The sequence below is a fragment of the Colletotrichum truncatum genome, assembly GCF_014235925.2.
Source record: "Colletotrichum truncatum strain CMES1059 chromosome Unknown Contig_0005, whole genome shotgun sequence".
NCBI classification, from domain to species: domain Eukaryota; kingdom Fungi; phylum Ascomycota; class Sordariomycetes; order Glomerellales; family Glomerellaceae; genus Colletotrichum; species Colletotrichum truncatum.
This window is the reverse complement of record NW_027222402.1, coordinates 708,741-731,126: the sequence shown is the minus strand read 5'-3', so window position 1 is coordinate 731,126 and position 22,386 is coordinate 708,741. Positions and strand designations below refer to the sequence as shown.

The 22,386-nt window shown below is 50.9% G+C and overlaps 8 protein-coding genes across 8 annotated transcripts; 5 read left to right on the top strand and 3 right to left on the bottom strand.

The window, feature by feature from the left end:
• Positions 1–391: 391 nt before the first annotated feature.
• Positions 392–2,653, top strand: CTRU02_208213 (uncharacterized protein; the record flags this gene model as incomplete). The annotated part of the gene is made up of 4 exons (XM_036725849.1): positions 392–1,173; positions 1,224–1,390; positions 1,453–2,242; positions 2,311–2,653. 4 exons carry the CDS (start codon positions 392–394, stop codon positions 2,651–2,653), a joined length of 2,082 nt encoding a protein of 693 aa, XP_036582563.1.
• Positions 2,654–3,314: 661 nt separating this feature from the next.
• On the top strand, positions 3,315–4,589 carry CTRU02_208212 (nuclear pore protein-like protein; the record flags this gene model as incomplete). Its single annotated transcript, XM_036725850.1, has 2 exons — positions 3,315–4,101; positions 4,180–4,589. 2 exons carry the CDS (start codon positions 3,315–3,317, stop codon positions 4,587–4,589), a joined length of 1,197 nt encoding a protein of 398 aa, XP_036582564.1.
• Positions 4,590–4,870: 281 nt separating this feature from the next.
• On the bottom strand, positions 4,871–6,068 carry CTRU02_208211 (glutaminyl-peptide cyclotransferase (peptidase family M28); the record flags this gene model as incomplete). Its single annotated transcript, XM_070205053.1, has 2 exons — positions 4,871–5,354; positions 5,413–6,068. The coding sequence occupies 2 exons, from the start codon at positions 6,066–6,068 to the stop codon at positions 4,871–4,873; spliced, it is 1,140 nt and encodes a 379-aa protein (XP_070061128.1).
• A 727-nt stretch (positions 6,069–6,795) lies between these two features.
• On the bottom strand, positions 6,796–8,571 carry CTRU02_208210 (MFS drug efflux; the record flags this gene model as incomplete). Its single annotated transcript, XM_036725851.2, has 2 exons — positions 6,796–7,876; positions 7,925–8,571. 2 exons carry the CDS (start codon positions 8,569–8,571, stop codon positions 6,796–6,798), a joined length of 1,728 nt encoding a protein of 575 aa, XP_036582565.2.
• A 1,624-nt stretch (positions 8,572–10,195) lies between these two features.
• CTRU02_208209 (uncharacterized protein) lies at positions 10,196–12,244 on the bottom strand (the record flags this gene model as incomplete). Its single annotated transcript, XM_070205052.1, has 6 exons — positions 10,196–10,543; positions 10,610–10,832; positions 10,879–11,005; positions 11,029–11,506; positions 11,550–12,132; positions 12,186–12,244. The coding sequence occupies 6 exons, from the start codon at positions 12,242–12,244 to the stop codon at positions 10,196–10,198; spliced, it is 1,818 nt and encodes a 605-aa protein (XP_070061127.1).
• A 661-nt stretch (positions 12,245–12,905) lies between these two features.
• On the top strand, positions 12,906–14,536 carry CTRU02_208208 (uncharacterized protein; the record flags this gene model as incomplete). Its single annotated transcript, XM_036725853.2, has 3 exons — positions 12,906–12,953; positions 13,020–13,992; positions 14,061–14,536. The coding sequence occupies 3 exons, from the start codon at positions 12,906–12,908 to the stop codon at positions 14,534–14,536; spliced, it is 1,497 nt and encodes a 498-aa protein (XP_036582567.2).
• Positions 14,537–15,340: 804 nt separating this feature from the next.
• CTRU02_208207 (uncharacterized protein) lies at positions 15,341–17,152 on the top strand (the record flags this gene model as incomplete). The annotated part of the gene is made up of 4 exons (XM_036725854.1): positions 15,341–15,715; positions 15,771–15,983; positions 16,041–16,902; positions 16,968–17,152. 4 exons carry the CDS (start codon positions 15,341–15,343, stop codon positions 17,150–17,152), a joined length of 1,635 nt encoding a protein of 544 aa, XP_036582568.1.
• A 1,014-nt stretch (positions 17,153–18,166) lies between these two features.
• CTRU02_208206 (uncharacterized protein) lies at positions 18,167–20,358 on the top strand (the record flags this gene model as incomplete). Its single annotated transcript, XM_070205051.1, has 5 exons — positions 18,167–18,442; positions 18,500–18,564; positions 18,619–18,779; positions 18,829–19,664; positions 19,717–20,358. 5 exons carry the CDS (start codon positions 18,167–18,169, stop codon positions 20,356–20,358), a joined length of 1,980 nt encoding a protein of 659 aa, XP_070061126.1.
• Positions 20,359–22,386: the final 2,028 nt, after the last annotated feature.

Genomic DNA, 22,386 nt, shown 5'->3' with positions numbered 1-22,386 from the left:
TTAACCACTGAATTGAAGATCGTTTATTCTGTCCAATGTAAGGGTTTCTGGTTATTTAGAGGATTGGAATCCCGGCCCTACGCCTTCGATGCCATCCTCCGGTTCGTCTCCCTGGCGGGCATGATCGACGTTTTCTCCAGTTGTCTCGCACACTAAGCACCCTTGCCGGCGTCGCCCTGCAGGTTGCCGTAGCAAGTAGGGCGAAGTACCTCAGTTGCCTGCTTTAGGGCCCCATCATCTCCGGGGGCGGTTTGCGTTTGCGTGCGTGCCGGTTCGATTGTGGCATTTTGTTTCAACGTCGTCGATACATCTACAACGCAAGGGACTTTTGAGTTTGGATGTCGACGGTTAAATCTTGATTTGAACGACTCTATCGTGTCACGCTTGGAACATGGAATATAGCCGACCTGCGCAGGAATCCAGCTTGAGGAGGAAGCCAGTTTCCACACGTCCGGAATCATACGACGCGATCGATGTCGAACAGGTCCCGCTATCGTCACTGCGCCAGCATCAACGGAAAGAGTCGGACAAGAGCCAATCGGTGGCGGCGAATGAAGGCGACTTGAACCCTCTTATCCAAACCCAGGACGACCCAGCTTGGTTCCAGAATTCCATGAAAGATGAACGATCGGCATCTGCAAAACCAGCACCTGTTGACAGCGAGGCCAATGATGCCTTCCCGGGCTTGGGCACTCCGAAATCTGCTGGCGGTGGTTACCGTTACGAGAAACTGTCGCCCTCAAATCACAAACCTTCGGTGACTGAAGTCACTCATGACCCGTCAAGTCCCAAGTCGAACCTCCCGCGAGGGCTGGGTCCCAACCAGGGCCACCCGAAACTACAGCCGTGGAGTTCAACACTGTTCGCATGGTTGCCAGAATTGATATGGTGCCTAATAAGTATTGCTTCAGTGGTGGGCCTAGCTATCCTGCTCAATCAATTCCACGAGAAGCGTCTGCCCGAATGGCCTCTGGGATTGACTCTCAACACCGTGGTCGCTTTACTTGCTACTTTCGCCCGAGCCGCGTTCATTGTACCCGTCTCTGAGAGTCTCTCGCAGTTGAAGTGGCTCTGGTTTCGCAAGGAAAGACCACTGAGAGACTTTCAAGACTTCGACGCGGCGACTCGAGGGCCATGGGGAAGTCTCATGTTAATGAAGACCACCAAGGGCTGGTGAGGTTTTGTCATAATTTCATGTATGCACTGGCTAACTGTGATGTAAGGTCACCGAGTCTCATTTCTACCGTCGTGTTTATCACGGCGATACTTACGTCGACCTTGACGCAGTCTACGGTGACATATCCCACACGTCTGGCGCCAATCGCCTCGAGACCAGTGCTGCCACGGGCCGTAAAGTTTTACACAAATACTGCCAATTTGCTGTATGACCGTAAGTCGCCTTGGCATGTCATTCTCTGTGGTGTCGCTTGTTGCTAACGATCATTTCAAAAGCGACGTCCGACTTGAAGCACGACACCAGTATCTACACTGGCCTCAGCTACAACTATGACACGGAGTTCCCGTTCGAACCGCCAAGATGCCCGACGACTGAGTGCCGCTGGGAAACCTTTAGTACACTCGGAATCTGTGCCAAAACATGGAACATCACCAATCTTCTAAACGTGACTTACGGGAAAGGGAAAGAAAGCAAGATGCTCAAGCTTGCATCGCTACCAAACGGCGCGTATGCTAACCTGAGCATGCCAAACATGGGCATGGTAAGCTTGAGCAGCGGTATGAAGTCTTTATACGTCGAGCCCGAGGACTCCACGACCGATGCCGTGTCCCAATTCCAGATAATATACTCCCTGTACGGGGGAGGAATAGGTGCCATGGAGGCGAATTTCTATTTCTGCGTTCAGAGATATAACGTTTCGGTACACGAAAACATAGTCACTCGAGAACTGATCGACGCCACGGCAGACGCCGAATACGACTTGTTTCCCATGCCGAACCACCCTGCCCCAGTCAACCTGACGGGGCTGAAGGTACCGGGTGAACCAGGCACAAAGTATCCGTACGGTGGAAAGGGAATGAGCGCATTGCAGAGCAGCCTAGCTTCAACACCGAATGGTTCGTACTCGCAATTGTCGGGTTCAGCCCTTGAACGTGGACGAGCGCCGTCCCGGTATTTTAGTATGATTAGCGATGCATACAAAAAGGCGAACGGTTCAGCAGAAAGCGTAGTGGAGGGCGCTATTTGGAACATTACAAACAACATCGCCAGAAGCTTGACGAACTCGTAAGTATCTCGATGTCATCTTTCCATATGCTTGGGGTAGCGGGACAAAAGTATCTAATTCGTAACAGGTTATCTGACGATCTGACCAATGTGACGGGCGAGGCCCTCATTACCGAGACTTATGTTCACGTGCGATGGGAATGGTTGGCTTTCATTTCGTCGCAAATCGCACTTTCGATTTTGTTACTGGCCATTGCCATTATCCAAGGGAGGAAAGCTGGGCTTGGAGTCGTCAAGAGCTCGACCCTTCCGGCATTCTTCGCGGTCAATACGCAAGACAGACTGTTGTTGGAGAACGGCGTGTCCGACAAGTACAGACAGGAGGAGGCTCAGGGCATATTGAAGAACGGTTCTGGTATTGGTTGGAAGTTTGGCTTGACGGAACGTGGTTGGGTGCTGAACCGTTCATGATAATGAGGTCCTGGGAGTTTAAATGGGAGCTGAAAACTGTAGATAAGCATAAGACACTCATACATATATGCCATGTTGGCATTTGGTCAAGAACTTGAAATGACACTGCATTGAAAGGAGGCTGAGTCATAGGAGCATACTTTGTAGGGTTTCTCATTATCAGGGTTGCATCAGTATTCAAAGGGTGTGCAGAGAAAGTGAAATGATAAAGAAATCTCTTGCAATAAAGGTGTGTTAACAATCTGAAAGCGGATTTGCTATTACAAGGAAGGCACACCCCAGGACAGGAGGAGGAGTCCTTGCCAATTCTAACAGTTGACAGTGGAACTGAGGTGAAACGAAACATTTCACTGAATCACCGGCAGATTCTGACATAATGAAGCCAGTCCGAGAATTCAACTCAAAAGGAAGGAGCAGCTTAACCGTACCTGCCTTCTTCCTCCTTCCTGTCCCAAAATCGGACCCTCATTAACCCACGCACAATTTCCCTTCACCTCACAACAAAAAGAAAACACAACCATCTTTGCTTTCTCACGCTGTGAAACTTGGCACATCACTGTCTCCCACCAATTACCCAGGCTTCACAGACTTCGGTAAGTCTTGCGCGCCATCCAAGTAACACTTCGATGCCCTGACAATTCCATCCACTGTTAAGAACATCATGGACACGAGCAGTGTGGGAGACTTGCAGGTTGATGAGATTGTGTCCTTGGCTCCCTTTTCCCAGCAGCTCACCTCGGTTCTCGTCGATACTCACAATTCCTCACAACCCAAGCTATACAACGAGGATGATTCTCTCTGGTCCCTGGTGAAGATTATTTTGGGGGACGAAGAAACAATCTACTTGGAAGCCGACGGAGACCTCACTTTGGTGGTCGGCGGCGGTGAATGCGATGACAACGATGCCGACAGCGATTACGAAGAGGATCGGACCATCCCGACGCGTTTCGTTGTCTGCTCCAAAACCATGAAGCGGGCATTCAAGGTCTTCGGCGCCATGCTTTCCTCTCAATACTGCTTCGTTGAATCCAAGCCCGCCAGCGGCCCTTGGGTCGTCCATTTGCCGGAGGATGCCCCTGAGCCAATGTTCGTCATGCTCTGTTTCGGTCACGGCCTCTTCCACAACATCCCCCAGACTATGACCCTTCCCGAGCTTTACGACCTCCTTGTTCTTACAAACAAGTATCTCTTCACCCCGCACATAACCCCTTGGATTCAGAACTGGCTCGGTGCCTATGTCATGTCAGCCAGCAAGGTCCAGTTCTTGACCAGACAACAGCAGTACCAGGTCATCTGGGTTGCCTGGGAGCTTGGTGACCATCAGCTCTTGGCGAGAGCTATTCAGCAGATAGCTCGAGACTGCAACAAAATTCCCAGAATGTTTACCATCGGAAATCGTGGCTTGGTCCTGAAAAACGAGATGTTTCCCGAAGGCTCGGGAGTAATTGGTAAGTTGCGCAAGAAGAAGAAAAAAAAAAAAAAATCCCCACATCCATCTTGGTCTCGCCGGCTAACGGATAACCCAGCTGTGATGAACATGGTAATTGAGAACTTCCATCAGATCATATATGATGAAGTTAGCGGTGGCCTCCTGCAGTACTACGAAGGAAACCTTTGCAAGAAAGGCAACGCTTCGGATGACTGCTCGAAACAAGTCCACGATGCCCTCGTCGCCATCTGCCACTACGCTGGAAGCGGGATTGATTACTTTCGGTACAAGGTGTTTCAAGAGACACCTCGAACAATCCGGCAGACGTGTGACAGGGTGAGCAGACGCTCCCTGAGAGACTGCAGTGGCCACACCTGTTTCTCCTTCAAGCGCCTCATCCGCACACTTCAGGAGGGTTCCGATGACCGGGTTTCGTGGCTGACTCGCACCCAAGAGCGTCATGTCCAGAACCAAGCTCACGTCTCGGGATGGAGAAGACTGGATTAAGATGATTCTGTATAACAAATGACAGCACCTGGGAGCGGATGGTGAGATTGGTCGGCATTGAAGTCAGTTTTTGTGGTTCATGTTTCCGGTTGGCTAATGGCCGAATGCCAGGGAGGGTACTATCAGACAAGGTTTTGGAGGTAGTGAAGGGCATTGGGAAACGAAATGTATAAGTATAATAGATGCCGACCTGGATATCACTTTTTGCTCAGGACAGTCAGTACGTCGCGTGGATCAATACGAAAAGAAAAAAATGAAAACTCCATAAGATTTCCTAGATGCTATACTTGTGCAGCCTCCTCTGGCATTACTTCACTCATATCAAGCCACTCCATGGTAAAAGCAGTTACAATCCTCGTCCAGTCTCTTACTGTGGGCATGTCGAGATGCTCACCATCGTCCTCGGGCCTGTGCCAGACCGCAGGGAACGGCGACGGAATCATGTGGAGGATGTTGACGCCCCTCGCCATGAAGGGGACGTGATCATCCCCGATACCACTCATGCCGAAACGCTTGGGGTCCTTGTCTGCGTCGCCGAGGAACGGGGAGCTGGGCTTCGTCTCCAGAACACCCAAGTCACGCATGCGCTTCTCAAGGGTTGCCATGCTCTTGTACGCCCAGTGAGTCGTCTGGAAGTAGGATGGGACATTTGGGTCGGCGGATCCCAACAAGTCGAGCAAAACGAACATGCTAATTTGCTCAAGTGGGTTCTTATAGTGAGACATGGCGGGGTTGAATGTCTTCTCCCACTCCTCAGCCAGAGATCTACAAGCCACGTCAGGTTTACGTCTAGCATGGACCAACTTTCGCGTGCAAAACTTACCTCGCGCCATACAATGAGTCGGTGTCCGTCCAGGAATGAAATGCTTCTTCACCATCCAAAAGCAGAATCTGCAGACCCATGTCCTGCGGAACCGTTCCTCCATTCTCACCCAGCGCGACCATCTCATCATGCATCTGGGTCATATACCCATCAACAGCCCGTGCAATGTGCATCAGCATCGCACACGGAGCAGCGCTGTCCGTCGCGCCAATGAAGCCTGCAGGCTCAATCTTGCTGTCATAGTGAGCCACAAGAGTGAGAAAGTTGGCCTGTCCGGGCTTTGTCCAGGGCGGCTCGCGGCGGAAGATGAGATTTTGGAAGGGAATGTCCTTATTCCCCGTGGCAGGTGTCTTGGCGGTGGAATTCTGCCACAGGATTTCCCATTTAGGCAGGTTCTTCTTCCAGAAATTCACAAAATGCTCCTGGGTCTTGACCTGGCCGGGCGTACCGGGCACGCGGGGAATGAGGATGGGTGAGAGCAGAGGACCGTTGTGGATATCAAAGTCGGCCTCAGAGATGGTGATGTTTCGTAGCGCGCCTTCTGAGAGCGGCATGTAGGCGCAAACTGATGTGGCCAGGAGAAGGTGTAGAAAGGCTGCCAGCCAAAGTCCGCGGACTTGGCCTCTCACGAAAGGGAGGCCGATGAGGACGGCCATGGCGGGCTGTAATGGGACAGCAGCGAGGCGCAAGTGGATCCGGTTCTCATGAACTCATGCTGCTTCCCGAAATACTAAGTGATGTGTGAGCCGACGAACACGCGCGCGCAAGTCGTCAATTCGAGGATGGTGAGTCGCGACGGAGCTCCGATTCGATGAGATGTCCTGCAAATGTTGAAATTCTGAAGAAGTGTCAACTTTTGGATGCGCGCCCCCCCGACCGAGGAAGGGATGGCCGAAAAAGGTTAGAGCGAAACTCTCCTGCAACGCACCTCCCAAAGAACCCCTGACTGATTGTTTTGAAACTGTGGAGCCTCGGTTGGTTATGTAAGCCACGCTTGAACAAAATCTCCACTTTCTCGGTCCGTAGCGCATCTTCTATCACGAACAAGCTTCATAAGCCTCACTTCTGTCTCACTCGGACGGCTTTTTTCACTCCGCTTTCACATCTCAAACCGAACAGCCAACTGATTTGCCAAGATCAAATGCCTCAATTCAAACGTTTGTCTCTACCTAATTGACATTTCGACCGTTCCACCGGCTTGCCAAGACCCTCTTCCGCCAGATGTCGTACCCTATTTGGGCGTCTGTTTAGTCTAAATAGGCCCCAAATCATCAAAATCTATATCAATGATACACAATCATGACCCACTTTCTACAATGTTTCAAAACATGGCGATTCATCCAAAAACCCTAATACTGGCTATAAATGGCCGAACACCTTGAATCAGGCCCCGCCTCCGGTTGCTTTCATGAACAATCGCTCCCTCTTACATAGCACACTACTTACAAGCACCACCGCACCAGCCACAATGACCAAGATGTACGGCAGGTTCAGAGCTTCAACAATGGCATTTAGGATTCTCTGCTGCATTTCCTGAGGCAGTGTTCGGACAAATTCTACTCCCACGCCGGCGATGGCAAGCCGGATCTGCTCCTCCGAGACGGTATCCGGAAGAATATCGGTCAAGCGCTGCTCGGCTCTGTTCAGGAACACGGCATTGCTGACAGCCAGTGCGATGTTAATTCCGCTCGTCTGGGCCAGTGCTATGAGTGAAGAAGCGACAGCCGCCTTGTCTTCGGGCACACTAGCCTGAGAGATGGAGAAGCCTGCCTGCGTGAACGTCCCCACTCCAGCTCCGAGCATGGCCGACGCCCCGTACACCCATGCCGTGCTTGTGTCAGTCTCAACGACATACATCAGCGATGCCGCAGCGACGACAATGGCACCGCCGACGGTGAACCAAGGGAAGTATAACCCGAATTTGCCGGATGGGTGCGAGAGGATACCACCTTGGAGGAGAGTGACAAAGACCGTTACTATGATGAAGGGAAGTAGACGAACAGCCGCGTCAATAGCGCTGTCACCTCGCGTGAATTGAAAAAAGATGGGAATGAAATATACCGGGACGAAGATGGCGCAGCCTCCTGATGCCGTGATGCAGAACATCAAGATGATGGTCCGGTAGTACTTTCTGGAAAAGACAAGCTCGACCGGGAAGAGACGTCGCTCTTTGGTGGTACCAATGCAGTATGCCTGCTGAACACCAAAGGCGATGAAAAGCACACCGGCGACGACGAACAGGGCAATCTCCTGGCCCGAGTCCCATTCGTACATAAGACCACCGAAGCTGATGCCCATTGTAAAGCAGATGATGGCTCCTAGCATGAGTGGCACGCCAACCCAGTCGATCTCGACAAGGCGTTGAAGCACGGTTGCGCCTGGCTGGGGGTCAGGTGAAGGGAGCATCCAGAGGTAAACCGGCGCCGCGAGTCCTCCAATCGGGAGGTTGATGTAGAAGGCCCATCTTCTAAAGTCAGCGCGTGCAAGTTATGGGTAACACGAGAACACATACCGCCAAGTAGCATCGGAGTCGGCAAAAGCGCCGCCAATGACGGGTCCCAAGACGGTCCCCAATCCCCAAGTGAGACCGATGAAGGCAAGATACGCAGGTCTCTCCTGAATGGTTGTCGTGGCGGCGATGAGAGTTATGACTCCGAGATACATGCCCACCCCACCAAGGCCGCACAATGCCCGACCGACGATGAGACTCTCCATGTTCGGCGCCGCACCGCAGACGGCGCTTCCCACCTCAAAGACTACAACACTCCCAATGTACAACCACTTAGGTTGGAGGTGTGAATACAACTGTCCGAAGAGTAGGTTCGTGGAGTTGGCAGCCATGATGAAGGCAACTCCCAGCCAGGCAATGTCGGTGATGGCGTCGAACTGGAGCACGATCTGAGGCTGCACATCTGCAACGACGGTGTTGTCGAGGGCGAAAAGGAATGTTGAGGAGAGGATGGCGAAGACAACGATACCCCATCTCCAACCGGTCACGGTACGGACTGTTCCAGACGTGATGTCCTTGCTGGCTCCTCGCTCTGTATCCGTGTTGTCACCCGACAAAGGGCCCTTGTTGGAGGCATTGTCGGGTTCACCTTTCTCCAGTGGGCCACCAGTCGGGACGGTCTCTTTCTGTTTTTCAGGGTCTTCTGCCATGATTTAGTTACGAAAATGAAGGCAGGACTGTGAGGGATGTTTGCTGGCACGAAGCTGCTGTCCGTCGTTCGGCTTTATCTGCCTGACCCAGAGACCTGGGTCTCGGCGCGCCTATATATCATGGACTCGCCCGCCAAGAGGCCCTTCAGCTGGCCATGAGCTAAAATCTCATGTACTTACAATAGTGCCATTAATGTCGTAAGCCGCAGCAAGCAACAGGCTGTTCTGTCCAGTGGTCTTTGGGCAACTTTCCATCAAGTCATTTCATAACATGCTATCCTGATGATCCCAGCCGGGCAGTTTTGAGCCAGCTACTAAAACCAAAGAAACCAAAATGCTTTCTTATACATTTTCAAACCGTTTCTTTGAAGTAAAGAGGCAAGTATCTGCTCGATCAATAAATGGGATTCAACAATGGTATCAAAACGATAACACAGAGACCCTATCCAAGTTTCCCGGCCCCGATTTGGACCGCAGATTTACGAAGGATGCGTCCTGCACACCACAACCAGGCTCGAATCCATGAAAAACATATCCCAAACCGTCACAATCATTCTAGATTGCGTGTCTGGTTGGCCGCCCCCTCCCAGGAAACGGGCAATCAATCTGCCAAAAGGCCGCTGAGAAAACATCTAAGCTGACGCGCTGCATATCAAAAACGCCACAAATGAGAGCCATCAATTTCGTACTTGCCTTGCTGGCGTATCAGAAGCGACTTCAAGGCATACGCTTGCCGCCCTACAAGAGGTACCTACCGCAACCCAGAAGCGTGGTCCAATCCCGGCTGTTGAGGCTGAGATAAGCCGGCGATTATGACAACACACCGACAGCGCCTGACGCTAAGATGCCGGGAAATTCGGAGCTTGATGCTTACACCATGCTTTTTTACTTCAGATATTCGATAGAACGCCACGTGCACTTGACTGCTCATCATCATCTCACTGTCTTCCGTGAACATCTTAGGCACCGTGGCCAAGCTCCTCCCCATTGCAAGGCGCCTGATGGCCGTCTCACTCTTTCTGTTATCTTGCAGATCTGCAATAGATAATACTCAGAGAAGATCCTTCTGGCACCAAACAATTGTTTGTCATAGATCGCCTCCAAAGTCTTCGCACTGTTGTTTAAAACTGTTTTCTTTGACGGAACATACCCGGCCAACTTGGGCTGAGCTGGAACAGCTGCTCTCAATGCTTGAGAGCTCCCAACCTCTATTCACTATGGTGCTTGAACGGTTCAATCAAATATTTTGTACATCTTCTTGTTCTCTGAAACTGATCCTTACATCGTTCGTCACTGCTTAACACTTCAGAAGAGGAGCATCGTGGGCTTTGGCACATTTGCTAGATTTCGCCCAGCAACAATCTAGCAGGAACAATACTGCAACACAGGGAAACTTCGTGCAATTCCAATTTCTCTGTTGTACGTGACTATCGGTGTTTGTGCGATTATCCTTCGCACGTACGGCTATCTCCAATGCACTGATATCCTCGGCAAATTGATACCTCTGTTGGGCCGTGTTTTAGAGGCTTCCTTAGCCAAGAAGACCTCATGCTTCTTATGTCCGTCCAAACAGCAAAAGCACGCAGTATATGAAGGCAGCATGAATAGATGATCCCAATGCCTCTTAGTCCTCATCTTCATCCTTGAAAACAACGGTGACATTCTTTGCACCAACCTGCTTTCCGTCATGAATAACGGCGAAGTCGATGCTGCCTCCAGAGCAAGTCATCTCGATGCTGTAGCTTAGCTTGGAAAAGACCTTTCCAATCGGATTGGTATAGTGTGGAAGCGACTGAAAATCAATGTCTTTAGTCCAGGTGATGGTACAGAGCTCCTCGACGTCTTCATTCAGAGATTCAGGCGCAGGCCATGCCTTTGTGCAGTATATGGTGTCGGAGATCTTGTCAGGAGGTGACGTAAACAGTTTATAGTAGTCGTGGCACACCGGCTTGGTATTGGAGACATCATCGCCCTAGTTTGCAAATCAGTTGACTCGTCATCAAGATGATGGAAGGGCTCCAGCAGATCTAGTCCATACCTTTTCGAGGAACCACTCCATCTGCCCATGCACCATCCACTTTTGTTCGTCATCATTCCAGAACCGATCTTCCTCATCATGTAGGAGCTTATCGAATTCAGAATCGAAATCTACTCCATAGCTCATTCGTGAGATTCTAGAGTTGATGTTAACCGACAGGCCAGGTGCGAGGTCCCGCTGCGTAAGGCCTTGGATGACAGCTCCACGGCTGATGGCGCTCCACCTAGGTATTGTTAGCGAAGAAACTGTATTTATCATGATCAACTCACGGCCTATTGCCAGAGCTCTGAAGAATCTCAATAGCCTCACCGACAGCTTCTGCGATCCGGATTCGAAGGTAGTCATTTCTTCCAAATCCACCGACAAGGATAATTTTCTGTAGAAATACATCAGCCGCTAAAGTAGGAACAGGCTCATGCAATTTTTTACCTTAGGCTTCCTGCCTGTTTTTTTCAAGACGCTCTCGATCTGCTTCTCCACCAGCGCTACTGTCTGGTCTACAACAGGGTCAAAGACGGAGAGCAGGTCTTGGCGAGTTAGGACCAAGTTCTTCTTTCGTTTGATGCCGCGCTTAGCACTACCCGGAGCTTGACACTCAGTGGGGAGGCTGAAGTAAAAGTCTTCGTCCTGGCCATGGAACGCTGTCTTGATGTTGTTCTCCCACTCATTATTCAAAGCCTTCCGGACCTCGAGCTCAGATATATTGTTCCAGGCCTCGGGTGTGACTTTCTTCTTCATAAGCTTGACAAATGCTTCATCGAGGAAAACTCCGCCGCAAAGGCCTCCATCACCCTGAACGGCTTCGCGAACGATAAAGGGCTCCTTACTAACTATTTCATAAGTAATAAGGTCCACAGTGCCACCCCCTGCATCGCAAACAACGATGTGATCGTTGACCTAAGTTCGTTAGTAAGGTTAGTCATCAGGGAGGAACCCATACATTGATATTCGGCCGTCTGCCATGGTCTCTCATTGTGGCCAGAGCAGCAGCCTCAGGCTCGGAAATGAATGTCAAAGTGGTATTTCCGATGGGGCGCTCCTTTAATAAGCCTGCATTTTCTGCAGCTCTGCGCATGCGCTGCTTGGCATAGTCGGACCAAATAGCAGGCAAGGTGATGACAACATGGAACTTGCACATTTTGACGAGGTCTTTGCCCGCAGAGAGAACAATACACTCGATGGCATGGTTCCAAAGATGACGCAGATAGCAGCTGATGATTTCGACTGGGTCCTTGTTGAAGCGCTTTGCCAACTTTCGTGCTGTAGCCATCTGACTGGATTCTCGGACATTTTGGGGAAGGTCGTCTTCGTCGACAAGCAGGAGTTTGAACCACTTCAGTGGTTTCTGATTAGAGTTAGGAGGGATTCCGTATCCCCAAAAAACACCTCCTTTGTTTTCCTGGTAGACCATTTCCGTGGGAGTTTTCTCTTTGTCGGAGTTCCGGCCAAGTTTGGACTCCCATCGACTAATGACTTCAATGTCAGTTGGCTGGCCTGAGTAGGCCCAGCTGACTCCAGAGAAACTGTGAATAGTTAGTTGGGAACTTCATAAAAACGAAAGCCGACAACAGCTCACGTGGTTCCAAAGTCAATGCCGATTACGATATCATGCTCCACGTCATGATTGCCCTCCATATCTGCGGAACTTATCGGTCAAGGTCTGGTCATGTGTTAGTTGGAAGTAAACTATAGGTGAACAGAGACCTGGATAATCTCAAAGCCAAGAATGAGAAGTGGGAGAATAGGCACGAAGGAAGAATAAATTTATGAAAATCAAGTGAAAAAGAAAAAAACAGAGAAGCACAGTTTCTATGACCGTGTCGAGGGGGTAAAAGATGTCTCAACTCACCTGTCTGATTTACCAAGGTAATTATTGCGACTAGGTATCAAGCCTGACGGGTGGTGAGCTAGGCAGAAAAAAGACGGGGTGGCAAGCAAATCAGTTTGGGGGAAGTAGGCTTCCTTCCGTTAATTTAGGTAAAATCCGAAGAAAGCCGTATGTGAAACTGGCTTATTTTTAGAGGGAAAGAGGCAGCTCTCATGAAAGTGATAGGTAAAAATCAACAGCAGAGAGATCTGTTGATGGAATGGCGTGGAAGGCGCTTATACTTGGAGGTTCTTTCTAAACGCGCGGAAACCACTTCACCATCAGGTTCCACTCAATATTCTACAACAGAACTTAGTTCTTTTGAAATTATTAAGAGTATCTTGCTCATTTTGCCTTTCAAAAGTTTCCTACTCAAGTCATATCGCAGCTCTCAATTTCTCACAATACGCCATCTTCCACCTCACAGCCATGGCAAGTCATCAGCTCAATCACGCCCTGGACTGTAATTTTAGCCAAGTACGTCACGTCAAAGTGTCACTAGCACGAGAAAATTTGGATAAGGTACCTGACATTTAGCCACAGGAACCGATGACGTCTGAACAGACTCGCCTTTCCGCAAAAGTGCCAGAAGATGCAGACCTCAACGAAGCCGTCGGTGCTGCCGGAGCTCTCTCAAACGCCATGCAAGCACCTCAGGAAAAGACAACAATAATTTTGCAAGATCTCCAACTTCCTGTTATTTTTTCAATCTCAGAAAAAAAAGAAGTTCGGCAAGTTGTTATGGTCAAGAATCGAAGGAGCGTTTGGCAGAAGAAGAAATCTCTCTACAAAACTAATCGGATGATGACTATCAAGGCAATCAGGCAGCGGAAAGCAGGCATGGCAAGGCTCGCGCGTTTGGATTCTCGAATAGAGAGGTTGGCGGAGTTGTCTGACCAAATAAGACGAGAGACTTCCCATTTGCACAGAAGCCTGATCCTGCAGCAAGAGCTTGATCAAGCACACCAAAGATGCGAACAGGCCGAGAGGAAGCTTGCGGAACAATCCCACCAGGCTCAAAAGAACGAAGATTTACATGCCGAGAAGGATCTCAAACATCGCGAAAAGATACAAAGACTTCGAAACGACCTTCGTATTCTCCATACCCAGAACAAAGAACTCAACGCAAAGCTGGCGGCTCAAGAGAAATTCAAAGCCCAGACGCAGCGTTTTGCGAATCCTAATAAGACATCAGATGATACGATTATAAGCATCTGGGAGAGGTTGCGATACAACATTCATAATGTCGCTGAAAACCTCCTTACTGGTCGCCCATGGGAAATGAATGTTGATGATGATCTAGCCCTCAACCATCAGTCTCCGGTGCTCGACGACATGAAACACCAGCACTTTGAACTTCTCCAGAATGATGACTGGAGATCTAGCGTCCTCGAAAGTTACATTTGGCTTTCTATTATAGTCCGCTTCTTTGAGCCTGATGCAGATGGGATTTACGGCAAATGCTGGGGAGGCAGTATAGGACAGTCTTTATGCAACGTCTTTTGTGACTTTTTATGTGAGTCTGATATACCAGAGTCTCAATACTTTCAGAGATTAGAAGTGAGCTGACACACATGATATCAGCCTTTGTAGACGCGAAGAACCCTAGGATTGCTGATCTTACTCGGTGGAAAGCCGACGGTGCTCAGCTGGTTGATGAAATGATCGGGATTGATAAATACAAGCTCAGAGAGGTTGTCAAAGCTGATACCGCAACATTTTCAATTTTCTTGCCTGGTGGCGCGGCCGATGAAAAGTCTTCAGAGAAGCTATTTACGTCTCTCAACAGAATTTTCCAAGACGCAGTACAATTGCAAGCCTCATTCATGACGTCCAGGGCAATCTTCCTCCTCAAGTGGCCCGAAGTCTGCCGCTCGACTGGGATCATTTCATTTGATCCGGAGAGAATGGATGCCGAAATATGGGAGAAAGAGCCTCTCGACAAAAGCAGCATTGTTAAGCTGACAGTCTCCCCTTGTCTGATAAAAGCTGGCACTGCGGATGGCGAAGACTACGACCAGAGACTTTTGCTTACTCGGGCACGGGTGGTTTGTAACTGAGGACAATTGGACTTTCGCCCCTTGCTCATTTCTTTTTGGTATCTCTGGGAAATGGACTTTGCTACGCGGCAATGTATCGCGGGTCAAGTCAGGAAAGGGAAGTGAGAGGCCAAAGAAACACTGCTGCGAGAGTCAAGCGGCAAAAACATAGCAAATTACGAGCTTTTTATCATCAGGCAGACAATTTATAGCATTATTCATACGCGACATGCCTCATTAGTGACAAGACCACCCTTTTAAAAGGCCGGACATCGAAGCAGTTGGCTCACCCCTGCCGAGTCGGTGCCGGCCGACGAATGTAGACGATGATAGGACAAGGACCCCGGCCTCGCACCATTCGACGGGGCTTATCTCCGCGATCATTGCCCCCCCCCCCCCCCCCCCCCCCCCCCCAAAGCGCAACCGGCCCTGGAGATCCATTGCGGATGTCCCCTCACTATTCGCGTCATAGAATAGCCGAACGAAAAATCCCCCCCTTACTTCGTACAATTTTTTTTCGGTTCAATTTCTCAAACGAAAAACTTCGAAGGGGAGAGCCGCGACAGGTTGACGTTATCATTGCCGAGGGTTTAGAACTGGGAACTCGCCAAGTCACAGCAATGACATGACTACATCACCTGTCCCACTAAACAACTAGTCTCCCCAACGGACTCCCGCGCAAGCGCTAAGAAACGGGAATTTTCGTTAAGAGAAGGGAGTTCTAGAATATTTTTCGCTTGTCGGGAACGTTTCCTTTCTCAAAGAAGGCTGGCTTCGTGGCTTTCGTAAAAAGTCTTCTTCTTCTCCGCGGGTTTGAAGAAAAGGATGTTGGAGAAAAGAGACTCTGCCATCGGCAGAGGTAACACAGACAAGGATATGGGCGTGGCGCCTGTGGCGGCGGCTGCGGATGGGCCCGTGGAGGTAAGACAAATTTCCAGCCCGCAGGACTCAGCCCTGAACTCTCCTCGAGATGGGTTTGGAGACGAGGATAAGGGGAAGATACCAGATGGAAATGAGACGAGGTCGGCACCGTCGCCGTCGGATTCAGATTGGGAGTCGCAGAGGGGAGGCGATGGGAAAGGACGGGATGGGCTTTGGAATTTGGTGGTGAGTGTGCTCACTTGGACGCCGAAGAAGCTTCGCTACGACCCGGAAAAGCCACCTCGGTTCTCACTGGCACATAATTTTCTCTATGCGGTGGTGAGTAGTGCAAAGTTTGGGATGTAGAATGAGCAAGGTGTGCTGATCGATGCAGGCCGCAACTTTTACTGTCGCCAACCTCTACTACAACCAACCTGTCTTGAATAGGATCGCAGAGACCTTTGACGTCAGTTTCGAGAGGGCGTCGTCGGTTGCGACGCTGATGCAGGCCGGCTATGCGGCGGGATTGCTCTTCATCTGCCCGCTGGGCGACATGGTCCGGCGCCGGCCGTTTATCCTCGCACTCATCTGGGTCACAGCAATGCTGGTGAGTTCTACAACAAGCTTGGAATAAAAAGTTTGAGACGAGACTAACACTTCACAGTGGTTAGGTCTCTGCGTGACAAACTCCTTCGTCGCGTTTTCGGCGCTGTCGTTTCTTGTAGGTGCTGCTACCGTTACGCCGCAGCTCATGCTCCCGCTTGTCGCCGACATGGCCCCGGCCAACCGAAAAGCAAGCTCTCTCTCTATTGTCACATCAGGCTTGATGCTCGGTATGCTCATCGCGCGTCTGCTCTCGGGTATTGTTGCAAACTACACGTCATGGCGGAACATCTACTGGTTCGGCTTTGGGGCTCAATACCTCCTCTTGATCCTCCTCTACTTCTTCATGCCCGATTATCCATCGACAAACCCGGATGGACTGAACTACTTCAAAGCGCTGTGGACGATTGTCACCATTTTCTTCAGCGAGCCGGTCCTTGTCCATGCGTGCTTGATCGGGTTCTGCATCAGCTCCATCTTTACGTCTTTCTGGACGACGCTGACGTTCCTGCTGGCGTCGCCGCCATATGAGTACCCATCACTGACAATCGGTCTCTTCTCGCTCATCGGCATCGCAGCTATATGCGGAGGACCAGTGTACGGGCGGTTCATCATGGATCGATACGTGCCGTTCCTGTCTTCCGTGCTAGGCCAGGTCGTCGTCCTCATCGGGTGTGTTGTCGGTGCTTTCACAAGTACCTTCACCGTTGCGGGGCCGGTCATCCAAGCGATCTGCATAGATATGGGTATTCAGACGGCACAGACAGCGAACCGGACAGCCATATACGCCATCAACGCCAAGGCGAGGAACAGGGTCAACACGGCGTACATGGTATCGGTCTTTTGTGGGCAGCTGACAGGCACGGCGGTCGGCAACAGGCTATATGCGCAAGGCGGGTGGAAATACAGTGGCGGCGCGACCAGTAAGTCCACATTCTCTTCATCTCATCTCTCTCTGACATGGCGTTTGGTAACTAACAGTCCGCAGTTGGGTTCATTGGGCTCTCATTGCTGGCAACCCTGTCCAAGGGTCCTCGCGAGAAAGGCTGGATTGGCTGGAGTGGAGGATGGAAGCTGCGCAAAGATGAGACATTGAAGCCAATGCCGGTCTCGCCCGAAGGCGGACAAGGGGCGGAGGAAGCTATTGAGGATAAGGCTGCGGTACGGCGGTGACCGGGGGAAGCGGACGGCGAAGAGAGCCCCCGGCGACAACGATGTTGGATGGATAGCAAACGGTTATGGGTCGGTGGGTGATTGGACCGTTTGAATATGCTGCAGGTCGACACTAATGCAACTCAATAAGACAAACAGAGAAACAGAGAGAGAAAAGACACACTGCCAAGGCATGACTCGGGCACGAGGGTTGAAGGAATTATGTCAAAATTGAGTTGGTTTACGCCAATGACGCTTCAGTCTGTTTCGGTTCGGCTCTTCCAAGGTTCCTCCTTCCCCATTGGTTTCGGTCGCAGTTCCTTGGTATACTACGTTTCCCTCTCTCCGGTCCCGTGGCAACGGACAAATAACTGCACAGCGCCTTTGACCCCGGACAGCGACCCGCTAAAACGCCCGCCAAGAGCTCACTATGAGGCCCGTCCGGGGTGTGGTCAGCGTGGCGGAGCCCTGCCTGGAACATGTCACTGGACAGATATTCCCTGAAGGATTCCTCCCTCCCTCCCCCGGAAGCCCTCTCCAAAGGGCTGCAACCTTTTCCTTCAGCGGGCAGTCAACAAAACACCCCGCAAACAATGGAAACCGGAACAGCGAAGCACCTGGCAACTCAAATGAGGCCCACTAAAATCACGTTTTCGGGACCCTTCAGGGGACTATTGGCCCACTGGGGACCGCTATTCAGATGCCACACTCGCCCCAACCACCCGCCAAAAGGCCCAGATCGGCAAGACAGACGAGACAACCTGTTGGCTGTTGCACCGGAGCAAATGTTAAAAATAAAGAAAAAAAGAAAATTAAAAAACCGACCTTATCCTTGAACTTTTGGCTTAAATGGAATGACGTCCTGTTTTACCGCTCATCTCACCCCCAACGCTTTAACGTTAACTTCGCTGCTATTTGATTCTACTCGACGATTGTTTCTCGACTGGCTTAGAGGAACAGGCATCGAGAGAGAGTCATGTTGAGCTGCAGATCGCTAGGCGCCAACTATTCTCTCCCTAGGCAAACGACGCCCTGATGGCCCGCTTTCAGGGACTCGACTCGTCGGACCTCTTTCGCTTCGACACTCTCGCCTTGCGCGATGACATTCTTTTGATTGACGGGAGGACGGCCTCCAAAGTCGAGTACGACGAGTATGTCGTCTTTAAAAAGGATAGCTCCATGCCGTCGGGGCTGACCCCGGATGACGAAGGTGGCGATGATGTCAGCTTCAAGCTGAACCATACCGAAGAGACCCCGGGATACCAGATGCTTGACCTCGCTTTTCGACGTGGATGGGTAGTAGATCATAACGTATGGACTCCCAGAACATGTGCACATGATGAGACTCGAATGCTGATGGTGAAATAGGGAGACTTTACCCAAGACCCAGCTCGGGACCCTGCGCTTGTGCTAGATGGACGTGTGAGAAGAGTGTGAGTGAAGGTCGAGGCTCTAGATGAGGACTGCACATGACTAAACGACCAAAGAATCTGTTTTCGCCGTAACAAATCCCTCGACCGCCGCGAGGATGGCATCACCATGACCCCCCAAGACATGGATGCCCTGGATCTACACCCCGCAACTCTTCAGTATTCTCGCCGTGTCACTAACGAGTCTCGGTTCTGGTCTCTGGACCAAAACAAGCTGAGTAAGTCACCAAGTTGTCGTCCCGACATCACCAAGGCTTACTTTACTAGGCATCATTCTTTCGTTCTCCAACAACCCCAGGACGCCGTACGACTTCATGTCCATGACCTACGATGTCAGAAACCGCGCGACAACTGTGCTAGTCCGCCAATCCTACCATCCGCGGCAGCATAACCTCGAGAACCTCGACGAATACGACCAGCGTCTAGAGGCATGTCGCGCGCACTGGGCTCACCCATTCATCACTCCGGTTGTCCTCCTCCAAGTCCAGTTCATGCGCACCGAAGAGGCAGTCATGGAGAACATAGACCATGTCAAGTCCCTCGAGTGGGAAGTCAGCAGCATCGCCGGCTTCGAAGCCTTTGAGATGGAGCGCGAGAGGAGATCAAAGCTGATCCGAAGACTGACCTTCAGTGCTAACAACGACAAACAGCCGATTGTCGCGGGCCCAATGAGCATGGCGAATCTCATGAAGAGCGCCCACGATGTGCTCAAGGAATCAATCAAGCTGCTGGATACCGTTCGCTGGATCGAGAGGGTAGTTAAGCTGATGCTGCAGTCTGGCGACGAGCTGGCGCAGCGCATGTCGACAGGAGAACTCAACGTGCGCCTGCAAGATCTCAGCGCAAGAAATTTCGATGATCACGAGCGTGATCAGCAAGAAATGCAAGGACGGCCCGAGGAGCCTCCCACAGGACCACCATCACGCTCTTCCGCAAGCACACGACGGAGATCCTTACCTCCGGCCCCGGACGCGCTGGCCGATCCTCTCGGAAACCACTGGCACGAAATCCGCCAATACCTCGAGGGTCTGCAGAGAATGTGTATGGGCCTGGAAACTGACCGCCGCATGTCCGAAGCCCGATGCCGCGCCCAGATCGACATTGTAAGTTCGAAATCATCTCCATCTCTCACGAAGTGCGACTAACATTGCCCAGATCTACAGTAAGATGGCCCAAGAAGACAACGTTCTCAACGCCCGCATGGCAGTTGCATCTTCCCGCGACAGTTCCTCCATGAAAGCCCTCGCCGTCATCACCGCCATCTTCCTCCCCGGCGAATTCCTCGGTACCCTCTTCGGCATGTCCATGTTCGACTGGCAGGCCTCCGGCGAAGACGCAGCAGACGACAACGCCGCAATCGTAACCCCAGACCCCGGAACATCCACAAACCCCAAAGACCCGATTCCCGTGCTGAGCCACCTGTTCTGGGTCTACTGGGCCACCGTCATCCCCCTCACCGTCGGTATCCTCTGCGCGTGGCGTGCGTGGTGGGTAAACCAGGACCGCTACTTCAGAAGACACCTCTCGCGGGAACTATCCGAGGAGCGGTACTGGACATCCGATGGCAAGCCGCGCGAGCTGGAGCACTCTTTCTGGCACGACTTCTTCTATCTATCCGTGCGGCGCGACGAGAGACCCGCAGCGACAAACGACCCCTATAGTTCTCTCGACTTGTCGCCGAGTTTGTCCGCGGACAAGGACGATATACGCTCGCCGCGCGAGGCGACGGTCCGCAGGGGCCAGATTTCGTTTTTGAGGACGCAGAGCCTGCGGCAGCGAAATCAGGTCGCTGTATGATTAATCTTGAACATATGTATTGCATGAACTCTTTTCGTTGTTCTTTTGGAGACCTGTGCGATACGGAAGTGTACTCTTACGAACTTTTTTGCTGGTTCTGACGGCTGTAATGTGGAGAGAAATGTTGAGCGTTTTGCTTGGAGTTTCGGTTGCATTTTTGGGAGAACGAGCCATTGTGCAGCTTTATTTGTTTTGCTCCCATGACAGCTAGATAGTATAGACCGATAAGGCAACGAATTATATGACTTGAATTTATCATGACTATCTTCCTTCGCTGATTGGCGCTCTGTGAAGATGACCTCGATGGTGAGCGGCGCAGTTAGAGGGCCCACTTGTGGTATATGAGGGGCGAATCAAAGTAAAAACGACATCAACAAGCACGGTAGCTCAGGGGTAGAGCGCTGGGCTCATAACCCAGAGGTCCCTGGATCGAAACCAGGTCGTGCTATTGTTTTTGCATTTTTTTTTCGGCCTGTCCAGCTTTGCGATTATCTTTTGCGATTCTTGCAGCTTATGCTTTTTTCTAATTTCCTTTTTTTCTCTTTGATTCTGCTTTTACGCTTCCGAGGTTGCAGCACATCTCCTGTCATACAGAAATAGCCAATTGAATGGTTTCAGGTTATAGATGCGCCGTTCGATGTCTTCTATTGAGTTGGCCTACAATTTTTTGAAATAAATATCGTCGTATTCGTTCATTTAAAGTGAAAACGGATTTCAAAGTGACCAGGCCCATTTATCCCAGCCAGTAGGAGGCCAAGCTTCTTGGTCAAGATGATGGATCTAGCTACCGACTTCTTGTGCGCTGTGTTGAATTTACAGACGACTTATCAAAAGCTGCCCTTCACAATGAAGCCTCGATTTTCAAGACCATTGTCATAAGTAACTACATATAGGACACTAACACAAAGGTTCTGTACAACTAAATGCCCCAGATTACTGCTGGGCCGCTTTAGACAGCGCGACCGAAGCCGGAGCGCACAAAGAAATACGACATGGCCCTGTTGTGACCAACTCGACCCGAGACTTCGTCTGCAAGTCATTGTTTGAGTTTCAACGTCTTTTCTGTCTGAAATCTTTGTCTGTCCTCCCAACGTAGGAGGAACGCTGAAGAATGTTCTTTGGTCTTCACATCCGCTGTCCGAGAACAGCGATGTTGATGTATAAAACAATTCCCAGATGAAATCCGTCCTTCACGCTGGATATGCAAATTGAGAAGATTTAAAGGGACGCCACCAAGGCCATATCACAATGTTAGACGACAAACCCCATTCCAACAACTCCAGCACATCAGAATTCACTCGCTCACAAACAGCAATTACTGCAATGACGTCGTTTTCGTCCTCATCCGCGCATTCATTACCTGGAACGAGGCCACTGCTTTCTCCTGTTTCTGGATGGTCATCAATACACTCCAATGACGCCCTCAGTGACATTAATTTCGATGTTTTGGACTTTAGTGACGACGAAATGCGCGACGCGCTTCTTGGAGATGACAGCTCCGGCTCCAACTACAGATCTAGCCCACAAATGTCCCCGGGATCTCCCACGCTGGACTACCTCCGTGAACTCTCTTACGACAACTGCCAGACTGGCAGCGGCATTTCCAGAGTCTTTGAAGATGAACCGCCTTCGTCACCCCGCCAGCTTCTCTTTCGTGCCGAACTAGAATTCCTCGTTCAAACCTCGGGAGAAGCAGGTACCAAAGTCACTGCTGAACACCCTAAGTTCGTTGGCCTTCCAAGCTCTCACTCCAACCTAGGGGCTCACCATCTCCAGTTTCGCATCGTGGAGCGGCTGCGTGAAGCAGGTTCCTTCTCACTGGCAAACTCTGCAGACAGCGAAACTCAGTTGCATGCGCAAGAACACGGGGAGGCTTTGCTCGATCTGTCGAGCTTCGACAGCGACGATGGGTTTTGGAAGGTCAAAGTGAACAAGGAAGACCTCAAACTTCCTGAAAAAGACTTCCCAAAACACGATTCCTATGTGCAAACTTGGAAACTTGTCCGCGTCTGCTCACCACTAATGTCA